General features: G+C 46.5%; 1 protein-coding gene across 1 annotated transcript in view; it reads left to right on the top strand.

The window, feature by feature from the left end:
• The window catches only part of LOC135202994 (chromatin-remodeling complex ATPase chain Iswi-like), a 95,876-nt gene extending 79,206 nt beyond the window's left edge, over window positions 1–16,670 (top strand). The window contains 4 exon segments of the mRNA XM_064232539.1: window positions 40–201; window positions 402–562; window positions 16,278–16,464; window positions 16,466–16,670. Coding sequence (XP_064088609.1) covers window positions 40–201; window positions 402–562; window positions 16,278–16,464; window positions 16,466–16,522 — 567 coding nt within the window. The 3' untranslated portion in view covers window positions 16,523–16,670.
• Window positions 16,671–17,665: the final 995 nt, after the last annotated feature.

The raw sequence follows: 17,665 nt of genomic DNA, 5'->3' as shown, positions 1-17,665 counted from the left end.
AAGTAGAATAATGATATTTGAAATACCAATGGACTTCAGGAGGTCGAGGGCAAAACACCTGAAGAGGTGATGGAATACTCTGCTGTGTTCTGGGAGCGCTGCTCAGAGCTGCAAGACTGTGACCGAATCTTGGCACAGATAGAGAGAGGCGAGGCAAAAATCCAGCGAAGAGCTTCCATCAAGAAAGCCTTGGATGCTAAGGTAAAGAGTTAGTATGGGATTTTTTTTAATGCTGTTTATTTCTTTTTGGAAAAATTTGTGTTGTAAAGTCATAGTTTTTGTAATGTTAACTTTGAAGCTACATGCATATTATAGCTATAAAAATCACAACTGTCTCTTACTGTGGTACTGTATTTTTTGTGTTCAAAGTAAGGTCTCATGGTGATTATTTTTTCTTGCAGATGGCTAGGTATAGAGCACCTTTCCATCAGTTGAGAATATCTTACGGCACCAACAAAGGAAAGAACTATACTGAAGAAGAGGACCGGTTCTTGGTCTGTATGCTGCATAAGCTAGGTTTTGACAAAGAAAATGTATATGAAGAGCTAAGGGCAGCTGTTAGGTAAGATACCCTTTTCAGTTTATTTTTTTGTCTGTAAATTTTTGCAGTAGATCACTTGATAGCAATGCAAATGTTAGTGCTTTTGTATTATAATAGAGTTGAATCCTTTTACTTTGATATTGATTACAGTCACATAAGAGATTGTACCACTGCATTGCAATCATCTTGACCCCCAAACATGTAAAAAACACTAGCCTTATTTCTCAACTGTAGACAGCATCTTTTATCATAAATTATCTTTCATAGATCTTGTTAAGATTTTATCTTGGCAATATGTAAATTGTTTTAATCCGATGCATATTATTATTTTTTATGAAAACTGTATGGTGTACATTTATTGTCTTAAGTATTTTTGGATTAGCATATCCTAAACAAGGAAGTATTCTCTACCAAGAATGATTAACTATTGAATTGATATTCGGGCTTTTTAAGTCTGAAACCGGTGAATTTGTTTTACAGTATGATAAATGGTTATTTTTATGTTAGCTGTATACATAGTTTTTCATTGTAAAGAAGTGTATGTATATGATTAGCATAATTCTCAAAAAAAAAAAAAAAAAAAAAAAAAACAAAAAAAAAAAAAAAAAATGCATTGTTTACCAAGAACTAGGGTTTACATTTATCATCTAGTGAGAAATCTGGAAAACTAGCTTATACGCCGCGCGAAGTTTCAGATTTGTACATGAACTTCCCTGACAGATATATACTTAGCTATAGTCTCCGACGTTCCCGACAGAATTTCAAATCTCGCGGCACACGCGACAGGTAGGTCAGGTGGTCTACCTTACCGCCGCTGGGTGGCGGATGTACGAACCACTCCCGTAAGCTTGTCATTTTTCTCTGTCGCCGGGTAACGATAACAACTGTTGTCGGTTCCTCTCGATAGTTTTTCAATTCTCGCTTGCCTGGAGTTAATTTGGACTTATTTTGTGACGTATTCGCTTTGTTTGCTTGGCATACGCCTGATTGTGGACCGGTTTGATTTTGAGTTTGATTTTCTTTAACGATGTCTGATCTAGAATCGGTAGTTAAACTTCGGTTTGTTCCGACACGGCATACAAACCTTCGGTTCCTTTTACATAGGAAGGTACTAGCGGCAGCTGGATAGGTCGTAAGCTTTCGAACAAGGGGTTCGGTAGTTAACTGCTTGTCCGACAGGCGCGCTTGCGGCGCGAACTGGGTAGGTAAACAAATCACTTTTGCTTTCGGCCTGCTGGCGTGGTGGACGTGTATCATCGCTCTCTGCCCGCTTCATCGTCGTTTGCTTTCGCATGATTGTGTTTTTCTTTTTCTATGTATCTAGTGAAACTGAATTGTAAGTACAATCATTTCATTGAATTCAATTGTGAATTAAAGGATCTTGGTTCACAACGCCTCCGATTACCGAGTGCCGGGACTGAAGGGCGTAATTGCGGGAATTCATTTTCCAGAATGATCCATACGGAGATTGTATATTGCTCGGTGCCGAGGGCGGGTAGCGCTTCGCGCCGAGCGCATATTTGGGTTGGAAATGTTTGGTAGATGAAAATCGTAAGTAAGTTGCTCTTTTCAATTTATTTAATTAATTTTTTGACCTGTATGCCCGTTGCCGAACGAATGCGCTCGGCACGGAAACTTATTCAGTATGAAAGTGGAATCGCAAGTACAGTATTCTTTTTCATTTTCATATATTATTTTTTATTGTAGCAATACTCATTTTGGATCAGTTTCCGAGCTTGCCCGGAGATTGATCCTTCCCCCTTTTTAATTTGAATGAAGTGAAATCGCAAGTGCAGTTCTTTTTCATTTTCATTTTTTTATTGAGATTGCATTGTTGACTGGGATCAATGTTCCGCTATTCACGGGAATTGATCCTTCCCCTTTTTATTTGTATGAAGTGAAATCGCAAGCGCAGTAGTCTTTTCATTTTCATATATTTGTTGATTGCATCATTCATTATGGATCAAGGTTTCCAGAAACCTTGATCCATAAAGGTAAGGAATGAAACCTTTCACCTTGCGCTCGGTACCGAGGGCGCAAATGCGCTCGATCCGAGCCCTTATTCATTGTGAAGTGAATCGTTTTGCAAGATGCATTTTCATTTTGTTCCTTATTATTGATTGCATCAATTTTATTTGGTTCAAGTTCCGCTCAGTCAGGGAATTGATCCTTATGCCTTGTATTCGTGCCGATGGCACGATTGCTCTAGGGCTCTTATTTTGTTGTTGGGTACATGGGACTGTCGCGGGGGGGGTGGGGAACGAGACCCCCGCTCAGTTCCCACAGATGACTCTTCCCCTTGGGGGGGGGAGGTTATCGGCGTTCTTCTCCTCGCCCGATCCGTCGAGCGCGGGGGAGGGCGCTCGGTGCCCGATGTACAATTGTATTAGGGGTCTTCCACTCGTTCGGGAGGGATCAAACCCCCGCACGAGGGGATTTCCCCCCCATTAATCGCTACTACTATTATTTCCGCAGGTGCTACTGCCACGAGGGTGGACCTTGGTGAGGTATGGGCGTCCTTCCAATTGCAGAGCGTGCTGGTGTCCAGGGGCTGCGGTTCTATGTCTGGGCCTACTGCGGTCACCCATGGAGTGGTGACCACGCAACCAGGTGACGACGTCCCTCCTCACCTGGTGTACTCGCCTCACGTGGTAACAGTCTTGCCATACAGCGCTGTGAAGTGCCGTTCGCCGTACCGAGAGGGGGGCGTGCCGCCGCCGCTCGTGGTTGCCGCGCTGCAGCGACCACACTTCCGCTGCCCTAGAACTCGCCCCTGGACCTGCCGCCGGTACCAGGATGTTGCTGGCTGCTTGCTCCACATTCCTATTGTTTCCGGTGCTGCCTGCCTGTACCTGCCGATTCTGGGCTGACTGTCCATGCGTTGCTGCGCTGGCTGGCCCTGCCGTTGCTTGCGCTGCTGTTTCCTGCCGTTGCTGCGCTGGCTGTCCCTACCGATGATGTGCTGGCCGTGCCTGCTGTTCCTGGATGCCCATACCTGCTGATGTCGTCCCTGTTCGTGGTGGTACTACCCCAGACTTTGGTCTGTCTGTACAGGTGCGTCCGGGCCCTGTGGCTTCGGCTACAGCAGCCCCGGCTCCGCCCTGGATAGCAGATCTTACGTCTGTACCTGAGGAAGCTGACGAAGAAGAGGAGGAAGGTGTCGTGGTCGTCGTCTTCATCTTCTTCATCGTCGTCGGCCGCCGCCTCTTCCCCTTCGACTTCTAAGGCTTTACAGCCGAGGAAGAAAGAAGGTCGCCTCCTCCCTCCTAAGAAGTCTCCCTCGGGAGCTTCTCGGGACCCGTCTCACCTCGGTGGGAACGGGAGGGTTCCTTCCGATGGTCCTCCTGCTCCTTCGGGAGCGGGGCCCAGTCTCTTCTTCCGCAAGGAAGAAGACTACGGGGACCAGAGGGGTACCGGCTAACACCGGTACTTCCTCGCCTGGTGTCAGTGGTTCTGCCACTGCATCAGGGTCCGTCTCGGCCTCTCGTTCGCGGGAGGTACCGAGTGTACGGTCGCCTACCAGCGACCGTGCAGCCAGGAACCAGACCTCTGAGTCCGCTCAGCGTCAGGTTCACGGCACGGGGCGGAAGACTGGTGACAGCCGCTCATGCGACTCTCACCAGACCAGCTCTCACTCTCGCGGTGAACAGCTGGCTACCGGGGACGTGACGGTCCACGACCGACCACGGGCTGAGGCTGGGAAGAGGTCCTCCCCCGTTCGCCGGTGCCAGCCACGGCTGGGAACAGCAGACGTGACGTGCCGTGAGGACAAGCACCGGTCTCACTGCGACAGTGGAGCCTGCAGGTTCGCCTGACCGTCGCTCTCACAGAGAGCGATCGGGAACGGCAACCAGCACCAGCTCTTCTGACACTCGAGATCGGGGCCGCTGTGCTCAGTCCAGCCGTTCTCCACAGCGAGACGGTTCGACCAGGCCTGCAGCTCGATCGTCACCGCGGGTTGACGATCGCCTGCAAGCCCTCCAAGCCTGCTGGTTCTGCCAGCGAGCGACGAGGGAGCGTCAGGTCTGCCTCTCCCGTACCTTCAACCTCCTCGGGTTCACACCGGGAGGAGCGAGGTATTGAGGAGTGATCGTGAGGGGAGTGCGCCCCTCATGATCCCACCCACGACGCCCTACGTGCCAGGCACGGTTCTTGGACCGACCAGGACGTATGCGCAAGTGGATGGGGAAGACCGAGAGGGCTGTCGCTGTTCCCCCTTCTTAGGAGGAAGGTTCTCGGAATGCTCTTGTTCGAAGGGCTTAACGTCCCACTCTGCAAGATGCTGTGACTTCCGAGATCCAGAGGAACTTTGCCGAGGTTACGGCGCTGATTCGTCAGCACAATGACCTCGGGGAAGGATCGCCGCTCCCACCAGCAGAGCCACGTCTCGGCTCGAGTCGTTTTGGGGCCCGAGAGGGAACCCAAATCGACGGTGGGTCGGCGCGATCGGAGCTTGCCGACTGTGTTGAACCAGGTAGTCTCTCGTCTCCGGACAAGAAGGCTCTCTCAGTTCTGGACGGTCGAACAAGCTACTTCACCATCCTCTACTGCGACAGAGGCGTTTATACGTGTCTTCGGACACCGTATTTAAATACCCCTTCGGTCCTCCTGAGGTTTCGACCTCGACGAGGACTGGAATGAGTCGGAGCGGTATCGGCTCTCTACATGTCAGGTGTACGATCAACCCCACCCAGACGACGTTCACAGTGGCGGCAGACACTTACTACAGTATGAGTTCGTAACCCTCCTCGGAAAACGTTTTCTCCTGACGATACGTTTTCCCAGGCTCTGAGAGGCCATCGCCGTAAGGCGATGGCTGCTCCTTTTCTTCTCCAACTGCTAGATCTCGATTTCTACGGAATCGAGAGGACCACCAGCCGATATCATCTGACGAATTCAGGTTGGGGGGTTTTCGCAGAGTGCTTAGAATTCTACGGAATTTCTAGCGCACTCAGAGTGTTCGAGTTTTTTACGATCTCCAAACACTCAGGCGAGACCACGGTCCAAAGTGAGCGAGAATCCCCGATAATTGTTACACGATAATCGGGAACCTCGCTTATGCTCGAATTCTGTAATTTCTAGCATTTGGAAGAAGACTGCTGCTGAAAGAAGAGTATCTCACAGTAGGCGCTTAACCTGGAATAGAGAAGAACGGACGGGAACTTCCAGTTTGGCTTGAACTATCGTCTTCGGTATTCTGTTCACCATTGAAGCTTTCCTTTGGGAAAGACTTCTCCTTCACTCTCTTGACTAGAGAACGCAGGCGGTCGATCTCCAATCCTTATTCTCATTCCTCGAGGGGAAAAGAATTTAGGATGGAGGTCGTGGTACAGAACCTACAAATATACTACGTATATTACCCTCGCGACATGATTCTTTAACAGTTGAATTGTCCGTGGGGTAGGCGCATACCGTAGTTAACTCTACGGTTTGTGACCGAGACGAATTGTATCTTAATTGAACTGCAACTCGGGGTTGCCTGCAACCTCCCAGCAGTTATCAGTTTCGATTTTAGATACTTGGTATTGTCATGACAACACCAAATCAGCTTTTGTATTTACCGAAATCCGTTTCGGTTAAATATAATTGCTCGAGCGTATTCTTTATGCTCGATGGTTCTAGCCGAACGCATTCCTTCGTGGAATAATGGATACCTGGCAACTCAGGATGAACGAGTCACCGAGAGCTACTGCGTATTGAACTGCCTGATAGCGGCTCAGTATCAGCTAGGTCTCGGAGATGCACGGTCGGTTACGTCTCTCTCTCCCCTGGTTGGATTGACTACCGAACCGTATCTCTGCCCACAATCATGGACTTAGGTCTCTGATTAACGGGGATTCTCGCAATAATGAAGGACCATCTACTGCTGTGACGCTCGATTTCATCGCCTTCGACATTGCGAGAATTTTCAACAGAGATATCTCTTGGACTCTTTCATCTTTCTGTTTACAGCACGGTAACAGAAGTCTGTACTAGTCAACCGCTGCATCGCACTGCGATAATGCGAATGATTTTTGCAGACATCTGAGTTTGTCTTCAAAATATCTCGTATTCGTAGGTGTGCAACAATTTCATTGCTCGCCCCGAATTAACAGATATGTCAGAAGACATCGCCTACTCTCCGACCTGACAGCTCTACTTATCCAAATGTTCAGCCCATGAGAAGCAGTTCTTAAGGCAGTAGTTCCCTGTCTTCATTACTGGAAGCGCTCCGCTTTTATTGCAACTACGATCCTCACCGGACAGCAATCAATAGCGGTTAGCGTTCTCAGTCTTTGTAGCACAGGTTCAGAATCTTGAGATCCTTCTCTCGGTTCAGCTGTGAAGACGTAGGTTGCATTTTTCTGTACACCTTCGTCTTCAACGTCACATAGTGTTGTTTCTCCTTACCCGAGAATCAACTATACTATGAGATATCTTGCCATCAAGGACCTCGGTCTCTAGAAGGCAATTGACTTTCGCCTGTTGGGCACATGCCTTAAGAGAGTCATCACCTTGCCTTCCGCTGGCATCGGTGACGAACAAATTATTTGTTTAGTCTCTTGGCATAACCCTTTTATAAGGCGAAGTCAAGTGACTTGCTCGGGTGCTTGGACAACTTGCCTCCTACCGAACGCAGTCAGTCGGCAGCTGTCAGAGCTCCCAAGTCTGTTACGAACTTCGCTGTGGACTTAGTTCGGTTGTTCCATAACAATCTTTTCTTCGTCCTAACGGCTTGTCACAGTACCCATACCATCGACACCCAACATTGAGTGTCGGTGTCCTATCCACTACCGAGAACAACAACTTCGCTGCAGACGGATAACCAGTATGGGTACAGGACATCACCGAAGTCGAGAAGAGGGATAGGTCATACGACACAAATTCCCTTCTTTTCCTCTGAGGTAATTGCATGACTTTGCCTGCGAAGTCAAGCATCCAGGGGATGGGGATTCGTGACGCTCGATTTCGTACCGAATTCGTAGCGAAGACTCTGAAACCCTTCGGTTCCTGACGATCGGTTAGAGTCCTTCACAGTCCCCTCCCTAATGGACTTCACCGCCTTCGATGCGAAGGAGATGCTGCTTTGTCCTGTGAAAGCACGACCGCGCTTTCTGAAGAAACTCGACATCCCAGGCGGAGTGTTGAAGACTCTTCGTCAGCACCAAGATGACCTAGAAGTACACTCCCTCGAGTTTACACAAGAACTTCTCCGTGGCGCAGGCTGAAGGCAGGGGTCTGGTACAACCAGACCACTGGCACCTCCTTCTACCTTTTTGGATATTGCCCACAGGTCCTTGGATCGTTTTCCTTAGGACCCGTGGTGGCTGCTCAACACGTTGTGTAGCTAACCCAGACCCTAGCAGGCTGAACAGCATCGAGTCCTGGTGTGACTGTATGAATAGATAGTGAATGAGAAAGTGACTGGCTTCTCTTTCTATCCTACCCCTCTACCTGTGGGTAGAGGGATACGGTCATTACCCTGCTGGATAAGGACGAGATGCCGGTGAGCTATATGACAGAGCCCCATCCTATCCTTTCACTAGGGATAGGAGCAGAATATCCACCACTTCCTTCTACAAGGGGGGAAGTGGATGCCTACAAGAGTCAAACCCATGACTTTATATTTGCTCCTGTACAGGAACAAGTTCTTGCATTGCTGGTACGAAGAGATGCGCATGCCCTCTCTTAGTACTCGGTCCAGAGGTCTGACCATTGATCCTGCGGTGCACACCCCGATCAATCGGACAGAGGCTTGGATCCCTCCCTCGCTCTTACGACCAGGGAGGCTTCCAAGGTTGGGCGAACACCAGTCTGTTCACAAAAGACTCAGATTCCACCCACCAAGAAGTGAGTCTTCCTATTGTAAAAGGACCGAAGGTTTGTATGCCGTGTCGGAACAAATGACAATTTGTCCAAAATTGCATTTTTCCTAACTATACAAACCTGAGGTCCTTTTACACATAGCCCCACCTCATGCCACCCCTCACTCTGCAGTTTTTGCTTGGGCCAAAAGCAAAAGTGATTTGTTTACCTACCAGTCGCGCGACTGCGCGCGCCTGTCGGACAAGCAGTTAACTACCGAACCCCTTGTTCGAAAGCTTACGACCTATCCAGCTGCCGCTAGTACCTTCCTATTGTAAAAGGACCTCAGGTTTGTATAGTTAGGAAAAATGCAATTTTGGACAAATTGTCATTTTGTTTAGGGTTTGCGTGAATGAAGGATGTAAGGTGAGGTTGCCGAAAGCTTCGGTAGACCCCCACACGGTTTGCATGAAATGCAGGGGGAATGAATGTGCTTTTGCTAACCCTTGTAATGAATGTAAGGGATTGAATGAAGAAGAATATAAGGCTCTCTCTTCTTATGTTAGGAAGTTGGAACGTGATAGAGTGCGTAAGGCTTCCTCTAGAAGTTCTAGCAGATCTAGAATGAGTGAGTTGGATGTGGATCCTAATAGTACTACGTAGAATTAGAACCTTCTTCCCAAGTTGCAGCCCCGGCTCCCCGCACCGAAGCCGAAGATTCGCCTTCGGAGGCGGCAGCTCTGAAAGCCAAGAATCGTTCTATGGATCAGAAGATTCGTCAGTTGGAAGGTAAGGAGAGTGTTAGTGATCAGTGCAGTGTCCCCAGTGTTGTGGAGGGTGCGTCTGACCGGCTCCTTAGTGCCTCTAGGCCTAGACCTCTTCCAGACTCCCAGTTCCAGTGGAGTAGGAAAGTCGAAAGCCGCAGGAGGGCTAGGGAGAGCCCCCACCGGTCAGGCGTCCCCTCGGCAGATCCTGAAGTACGCTCCCAGGCTGCCTCGGATCGCTACAAGAAGGAGCTCCTACGCCAATGCTTCTCCTCTTCGTCGTCTCCCTCTCCGAAGAGAGGTTGGAACTCCCCGGATGCGTCGCGCCCGTTGAAGAGAGCTTGGAAGGCTCCCTGCAGTCCTTTGGCTTCTAGTCCGGAGTTTTTCCCGGAAGAATCGTCGGTGGAGGCGAAGAAACCCAAGAAATCCTGTGATCGTTCTTCTTCTCGCGCTCCGCGCCGTCGCTACTTACTTCCGAGGAAGAACAAGAAGATTCTCCTACGAGAGTACTCGCGGGACTTCAAGCTCAGATCACGGCGCTAGCAGACTCTCTAGCAGTTAGATCACGTAGGAAGAAGGACGTTTCTCTTCCGATCAAGAGATCTAGGCGCCGCTCTTCAGAGGATCGTTCTCCTTCATATGGTGAGGTTTCGTATGAAGGTGGGGGCTCGCGTGAGCGCCCTCGCTCGCCTGGCTCTCTTTCGATTTCAAGACGCCAAACATCGGTAGGACGCTCTATGGAGAAAGAAGTTTTTTCTCCAGATTGGATTCCCGCTTCCGGTAAGCGCACTGCACCTGCTCATCACGCGATTTCTTCAACTCCCTCGCGTGAAACTTCTCCCCCAGCAGCCTCAAGATTCTAGAAGGCGCCCTTATACAAGTAGGCGTTCTTCTTCCAGATGTCACTCTCCTCGAGTGTCGGATCGTGGACTTCTCTCCTGACAGGCATCTAGAGTCTGGTAGGAGTCGTGTGCATGATAGACGGCCTACTGTTAGCCGCTCCCCGCAAGGTAGGCGCCAAGAGCCTACTGCACATAGATCTCCTAGTAGGCGCTCGTCTCTTTTAAGGCGTCATACTCCTGATTATTCTCCTAGGGGCAGACAACAAGAGTCTTTCAAGCGCCCTTCTCCGTGTAGGCGCTCTCCCGCTTCTAGGCGCACTTCGCCTGACCGTTTGTCTCTTGGTAGGCACCAGGAATCCCGGAAGCACCCTTCTCCAAGTAGGCGCTCGTTAGTTTTGAAGCGCCCTTCTCCTGAATGTTACCCTCTTGTTAGACGTCAAGAGTCTCGCAAGCAGACCTTCTCCTAGTAGGCGCATTCGCCTTCCAGTCGGACTTCCGTTGATCGTACGCAACTGGACAGGTATGGAGAGCCGCGCAAGCGCTCTGCTCTCGATAGGCGCTCTTCTCCTGGCAGCCTCTCGCCTCAGGATAGGCGCATAGAGTATAGTAGGCGCTCGCCTCCTCGTAAGCGCCCTGTGGATGTTTCCGAGGATTCTCGGAGTAGGAGCCCTACCTCTCCTTCGGCTGAGATTCAGTATACCTCGAAGAGGGAGTCTCATCGTAGACTTCCCAGATCTTCTCATCGTTCTCCAGTGGATGTGAACTCTTCTAAGAGAGGGCGTTCTCCAACCTCTCGCTCAACTCCTGCTAGGATCCCTTCGTCACCTAAGGATCTTCCGCACTCGCCTCGACACCGACGTCCTAGAAGGTTCGGATGAGGAACCGAACACTTCTGCTGCTGTCTCTTCTTACAAGAAGCTTACAGAGCTACTTTTACAAGTTTTTGGGGATTCCCTTACGCCTACGGCTCCTCCTTCTCCTCACTCACTTTTTTCAACGGCGAAGACAGCGAAGAGTTCTTCTTGTGTGAGGATGAAGCCAACTCTTTCTATGAAGAAGGCACTGAGGAGTTTTGGTTCCTGGATGGCTTCCAAAGAAGAAGCGGGGAAAACGATGTTCGCTTTTCCTCCTTCGAAGTTATCAGGACGCGCGGGTTTCTGGTACGAAACAGGAGAGCCCTTAGGATTGGGTCTACCGTTCTTTCGGCTGATTCGGATTTTTCGGCACTGGTAGATTCGACAAGGAGAACTGCCCTTAACTCTGCTAAGACGACTTGGGCGGGAATGAATGAATTGGATCATTTGCTCAAAGGTATGTTTAGAGTGCTAGAAGTATTTAACTTCCTTGATTGGTCGTTGGGAGTCCTAGCCAAGAAAATTGAAGTGCCAGAGTCAATTTCGCCAGAAGATCTTATGTGTGTTTTGTCTTGTATGGACAAGTCGGTAAGAGACGGAGCGAGTGAAATCGCCTCCCTTTATGGGGCCGGAGATCGTGAAGAGAGGTCGGTTTATTGTTCCTTCTTAACGAAGTCGTCTCCCATGCTCAGAGGTCTTCTTGCTGTTTGCTCCTCTGTCTACTCAGTTGTTCCCGAAACATCGAGTGCAGGACATTTCGAGGTCACTTTCGGCCAAAGCCACCCAGGACCTTTTGGCACAGTCGGCAAGAAAAAAAACCTCGCCCTTCCTTCCCTACCAAGGCTAAGAAGGAAAAGGCAAGTGTTCGAGAACCCTTTCGAGGGGCATCTTCATCAAGAACCTCTACGTTTAGAGGTCGTAGACCTTCAAGAAGGGTAAGACTTTCGCCAAGTCTGTTAAAGCCCCAAATAAACTTGCAAGTCCTTCAATCAACGGTGGGGCGCCAGACTCTTAGAGTTTGCAGAAGTCTGGGCCCAAAAAGGGCGGATCCTTGGACCCTTTCTATTTGAGAGAGGTTACCTCATCCCTTTCGTCGAAAGACCTCCCTTGACGACCATTCCCCAGGGAAACGACGGCCAGGTACAGAGACCCCATCATGAATCAAGCTCTCCATCTAGCAGTAGATCAGATGCTGGAGAAGGGGGCTATCGAACTAGTGACAGACCATCATTCATCGGGCTTCTACAACCGCCTTTTTCCCCTAGTTCCGAAGTCCTCAGGGGGATGGAGACCGGTGTTGGATGTAAGCGCCCTGAACTTCTCGTAGAAAAGAAGAAGTTCACGATGGAAACGCCTTCATCAGTGCTGGCAGCACTTCGTCCAGGGGACTGGATGGTTTCCTTGGATTTACAGGACGCTTACTTCCACGTACCGATCCATCCTTCCTCGAGGAAGTTTCTCAGATTCATGATGGGGGGAAAATTTTTCAGTTCAGGGCTCTGTGTTTCGGCCTCTCGACGGCCCTCAGTGTTCACAGGGATTTTGAGGAATGTGGCTCAATGGCTTCATTTGAAAGAAAAAGGGTGAGGATATCCATGTACCTCGACGATTGGCTAATAAGGGCCAATTCAGAAGATCGTTGTTTGAGGACTTACAAGTAACTTTAGAATTGACGAAGGCTTTGGGACTTCTCGTCAATTTCAAGAAGTCATCACTAATTCCCGAGCAAGAGTGTGTGTATCTCGGGATACAGATGAACTCTCTGAGTTTTCGGCTTTTCCCTCGCAGGAAAGGACTAGCCCGAGGATTCGAGAGAGTAACAACCTTCTTAGGGAAAGAAGTATGCACAGTGAGGGAGTGGATGAGTCTGCTGGGACGCTCTCCTCTCTGGAGCAATTCGTTTCCCTAGGAAGGTTGCACCTGAGACCACTCCAATTCTTTCTTCATCGGAATTGGAGTCGTCGTTCTCAGGATTTGACGTTCTCCCTGTCGTTATCCCAGGACATCAAGAAACATCTCTTATGGTGGACAGATCCCAACCTCTTTGCGAAGGGACTGTCTCTTCAATCACAGACCCCCAACCTGGTGTTGTTCTCCGACGCGTCGGACATGGGGTGGGGTGCAACTCTGGGAACCAGCGAAGTGTCAGGTGCCTGGGTGGGGGGGGACCAGGTAGCCTGGCACATCAACAGAAAGGAGTTGATGGCTGTGTGGTTGGCTCTGAAGGCTTTCGAGCCCAAAGTCAGAAGATCGGTAGTGCAGGTCAACGCGGACAACACTACAGCTCTGGCATACATCAGGAAACAGGGGGGGACGCATTCCTTCTCCCTGTACGAGACAGCAAGAGACCTTCTTCTGTGGGCAGAAGAAAGAGGAATCAAGCTTCTCACCAGGTTCGTGCGGGAGAAAAGGGAATGTAAGAGCAGATCTCCTCAGCAGGAAAGATCAGGTCCTTCCCACAGAGTGGACCCTTCATCTGGATGTATGCCAGAGCCTGTGGAAGTGGGGCATGGCCACACATAGACCTCTTTGCCACGTCAAAGAACAAGAGGCTGGATCCTTACTGCTCTCCGATATCGGATCCAGAGGCAGTAGCAATAGATGCTCTTCTTCTAGACTGGAACGGACTCGACGTCTACGCGTTCCCCCCTTCAAGATCCTGGGGCTAACCATCAAGAAGTTCGTAGAGTCCGATTCAACGAGAATGACCTTAATCGCTCCCTTTTGGCCGGCCCAAGATGGTTCACAGAGGTACTGGAATGGTTGGTGGACCTTCCAAGATCGCTCCCGCTAAGGAGCGATCTACTCAGACAACCCCACTTCGACAGGTACCACAAAAATCTCCTCGCTCTCAGTCTGACTGGTTTCAGACTGTCCAAAGTTTGGTCAGAGCGAAAGGCTTTTCAGCAACAGCTGCTAAAGCAATCGCAAGAGCGAGGAGACCTTCCACCTTGCGTGTATACCAGTCAAAGTGGGATTGTCTTCAGACGTTGGTTCAAGAGGAAGAACATTTCCTCTTCCAGTACCTCTGTGACCCAAATTGCGGATTTCCTTATTTTCCTCAAAGAAGAATGTCATCTGGTTGTGTCAACTATTAAGGGATACCGCAGTATGTTAGCGGCGGTATTTCGGCATAGAGGCTTAAATTTATCCGATGATAAGGACCTGCATGATCTTATTAGATCATTTGAAACCATTAAGCGTCCTCATGTAGTACCGAACTGGAATCTAGACGTAGTCCTACAATTCCTTGGATCGTCTAGATTCGAACCTCCTGGCTTAGCCTCGTTTCAAGGATTTGACGAAGAAGGCTATCTTCCTTTTGGCCCTAGCTACAGCTAAGAGAGTGAGTGAGCTCCAAGCTATTGAGGGCAATGTAGGGTTTAAGGAAGATTCTATGGTGTGTTCATTTCTTCCAAGTTTCCTGGCTAAGAATGAAAACCCATCACGCCCTTGGCCCAGGAGCTTTGAAGTTCGTAGTTTATCTTTTCTAGTAGGGGAAGAGCCTGAAAGAACTCTTTGCCCTATGAGAATTATGAAGTATTTCCTTAAGAGGAAGGAACAACTTAAGGCTAATCAAGATGTGCTTTGGTGCTCCGTAAAGGACCCACTCGGCCCATGTCGAAGAATGCTCTTTCCTTTTTTCTGAGAAGTCTTATTACAGAGGCACATGTTGCCTGTAAGAAGAGCATTTTAGACTACTAAAAGAAAGTGAAAGCTCACGAGGTGAGAGCCATCGCAACTTCGCTTGCATTCAGAAAAAAATATGTCTGTGCGGAACTTGATGGAGGCGACTTTTTGGAGATGCCAATCGGTTTTCGCAAACCACTACCTACGTGATGTAAAAAATCACATATGATAAATGCTTCGCCTTGGGTCCTTTCGTATCGGCGGATTCGGTGCTGGGGCAGGGAGCTGAAAGCTTATCCTGTGTAAATTGTTTATATGTTACCCTATATTTTATATTGTTGTTTTTTTGGTTGTCTGAAAGAGGCTGCAGGAGGCACCTCTTTTTGTCGTAATATTAACCCTTTGTATTTTGGTTAGGTGGTCTGGTGGGTTTTGGCTCCTTGCAGAGGTAGTGGTTAAGGATCTGTTTAGGTAAGGCGGACAAGGATCCCTCTAACAGCATCCGACTTGGATTCTACCACAATAGGGGATCACATATCCCAGTGGTAGATCCGAGAGTCTTTCAGCATCAGGTCACGTCCTAGCTGTAGCTCTCCAGGCAATGCAGACTCAGAGATAGTATCTATGAAGTCTTCATCCTGAAAAGGTGAGAACCAAGGTTTTTATATCCTACAACATTAGTTGTTTCCCGTCTTACCTGTATTATTGAGCTGTCTCTTACCCTCCACCAAGGGTGCCAATCAGCTAAGTATATATCTGTCAGGAAGTTCATGTACAAAAATGATATTGTTAAACTACAATAAAGTTTTGTACATACTTACCTGGCAGATATATACGATTAATGGCCCACCCAGCCTCCCCTCAGGAGACAGGTGGAAGAGAAAAATCTGACAAGCTTACGGGAGTGGTTCGTACATCCGCCACCCAGCGGCGGGTAAGGTAGACCACCTGACCTACCTGTCGCGTGTGCCGCGAGATTTGAAATTCTGTCGGGAACGTCGGAGACTATAGCTAAGTATATATCTGCCAGGTAAGTATGTACAAAACTTTATTTGTAGTAACATCATTTTGATACACTGTTGTGTTTTATGTTAGCAGTGTATACATAGTTTTTTCATTGTAAAGAAGTGTATGTATATGATTTTCATAATTCTCAACAACAACAAAAATGCATTGTTTACCAAGAACTAGTATCATTTATCATCTAGTGAGAAATCTGGAAAACTAGCACTATATATATATATATATTTATCTATAATATTATATATATATATATATATATATATATATATATATATATATATATATATATATATATATGTATATATTATATATATATATATATAATATATATATATATATATATATATATATATATATATACATATATATATATATATAGTATGATATAATATAAATAAATATATTATACAATAATATAATATTATATATATATATATATATATATATATAATTATAAATATTATATAAATATTATATATATATATATATATATATATATATATATATATATATATAACATATATATATATAATTATATATATATATATATATATATATATATATAATACACACACATGCAAAGTTTCAGATTTGATACACTGTTGTGTTTTATGTTAGCAGTGTGTTAATTTTTCCACATGAAATTACTTGCTATGATTCTCAAAATGTTTTTGACATGACAAGGGTTTATTTACATTTGTCAGCTGACTGATTCCCTTTTCTGTTAATTCTTGCTTAACATCTTTTAGTAGGAGGCAAAGAAATGTAAGTTCATAGAGCTTATAATTTTAATCATTTTACTTTAGTACCATATTAATTGCATTGGTTTTCCCCATAGGTCAGCTCCTCAGTTCAGATTTGATTGGTTCATCAAAAGCAGAACTGCTTTGGAAACTTCAGCGTCGCTGCAACACATTGATACATTGATTGAGAGAGAAAACCAAGAGCTGGAAGAAAAGGAACGTGCTGAAGAAGCAAAGGGAAGGGAAGGCCCAAGGGATAGCTCTTTATATGTAAAATCTGGAAAAGCGGGCTGCTGGTTCTCAAGATGGCCGTGGTAGAAGAAAGAAGAAAGTAGAGTAGAAATATAATAGTATGTATTCTTTCATAAGGCTAAACCTGTTGCTCTAAGCAATCTAGAACTAAATTTACTTGGATGTGGACCAAAAAAGTATTTCCCAGTTTAGCTGAATGACATTTATACGGACTGGTTTTTACTGGAAAGGAAACTTTGTTTTACTGGTTCATTTATGCAGCCTTTACGGAATGGTGGGGCGCTCCCAAAATAAGGGACTTCTTCTTTGTAACTTGTAGAATTACAGTTCTCCAGTTGTGAGTTCAATAATATTTTAATGGTTCTATGGTGTCATGAATCATTTATTTATTTAACATTAGAATCTAAGAAGCAGTTATCCCTCATCATTGTTTTGGTATGAGAAGTTTGACAAGTTTACGTATAAATTAGAGAGTGATCTGTTTCACGTTATTTCGTATTTGTATTTTTTTTTTTTTATTCTGAATTGTTATAGTATTCAGGTAATTGGAATTAAGGATTTTCCATTCTTTATTTCAATTGACATTAAATTTTGTATAAAAAACTAGAGCAGGTTATTAGTCTGTTCAAAAATCCTTTGCTGCAACATTTAGTTGAAAATGATATCTTATAAATTAGAAATTTCAAGAACGGTGCTACTGGAAAGCATTCAATGGAGATTGTTTGGAAATATGGCAAGAACAAACTCACACATTGAAAATTACCACAGTGTTTGAAAATAGTAGGACACCATGGAAAATGAGCATAGCCATAAATATCAATGTTTAGGGAATTCAGGCAGAAATGCACAGGTGAGAAGAAAGAACTCTCTCACTTGATCTCATGTAGGGGAAAATCAGATTGGTAAATAGTGATAGATGATGGTTTTGTTACTCAAGTATTAAGATGCAGGATGTTGTTATGGCACCAAAAGTTTAATTTCAATGCAGTGATGAGTTGAAAAGGTTTATGTATACTGTTTAAAAGGTTGTTGACAAATAATGAGGGAAAACTATAATGAAACAATGACACTCAAGTTACAGATTATTACCAGCATTATTTTGTTCTCATCCACGATGCTAATCCCTTCCAGACAGTGATAATGTCAATCACGATATTCTCTCTCTCTCTCTCTCTCTCTCTCTCTCTCTCTCGCTCTCTCTCTCTCTCTCTCTCTCTCTCTCTCTCTCTCT

Source organism: Macrobrachium nipponense, chromosome 33 (assembly GCF_015104395.2).
Source record: "Macrobrachium nipponense isolate FS-2020 chromosome 33, ASM1510439v2, whole genome shotgun sequence".
Lineage (NCBI taxonomy): Eukaryota > Metazoa > Arthropoda > Malacostraca > Decapoda > Palaemonidae > Macrobrachium > Macrobrachium nipponense.
Note: the sequence above shows the minus strand (reverse complement) of the source record. Positions and strands in the feature narration are given on the sequence as shown.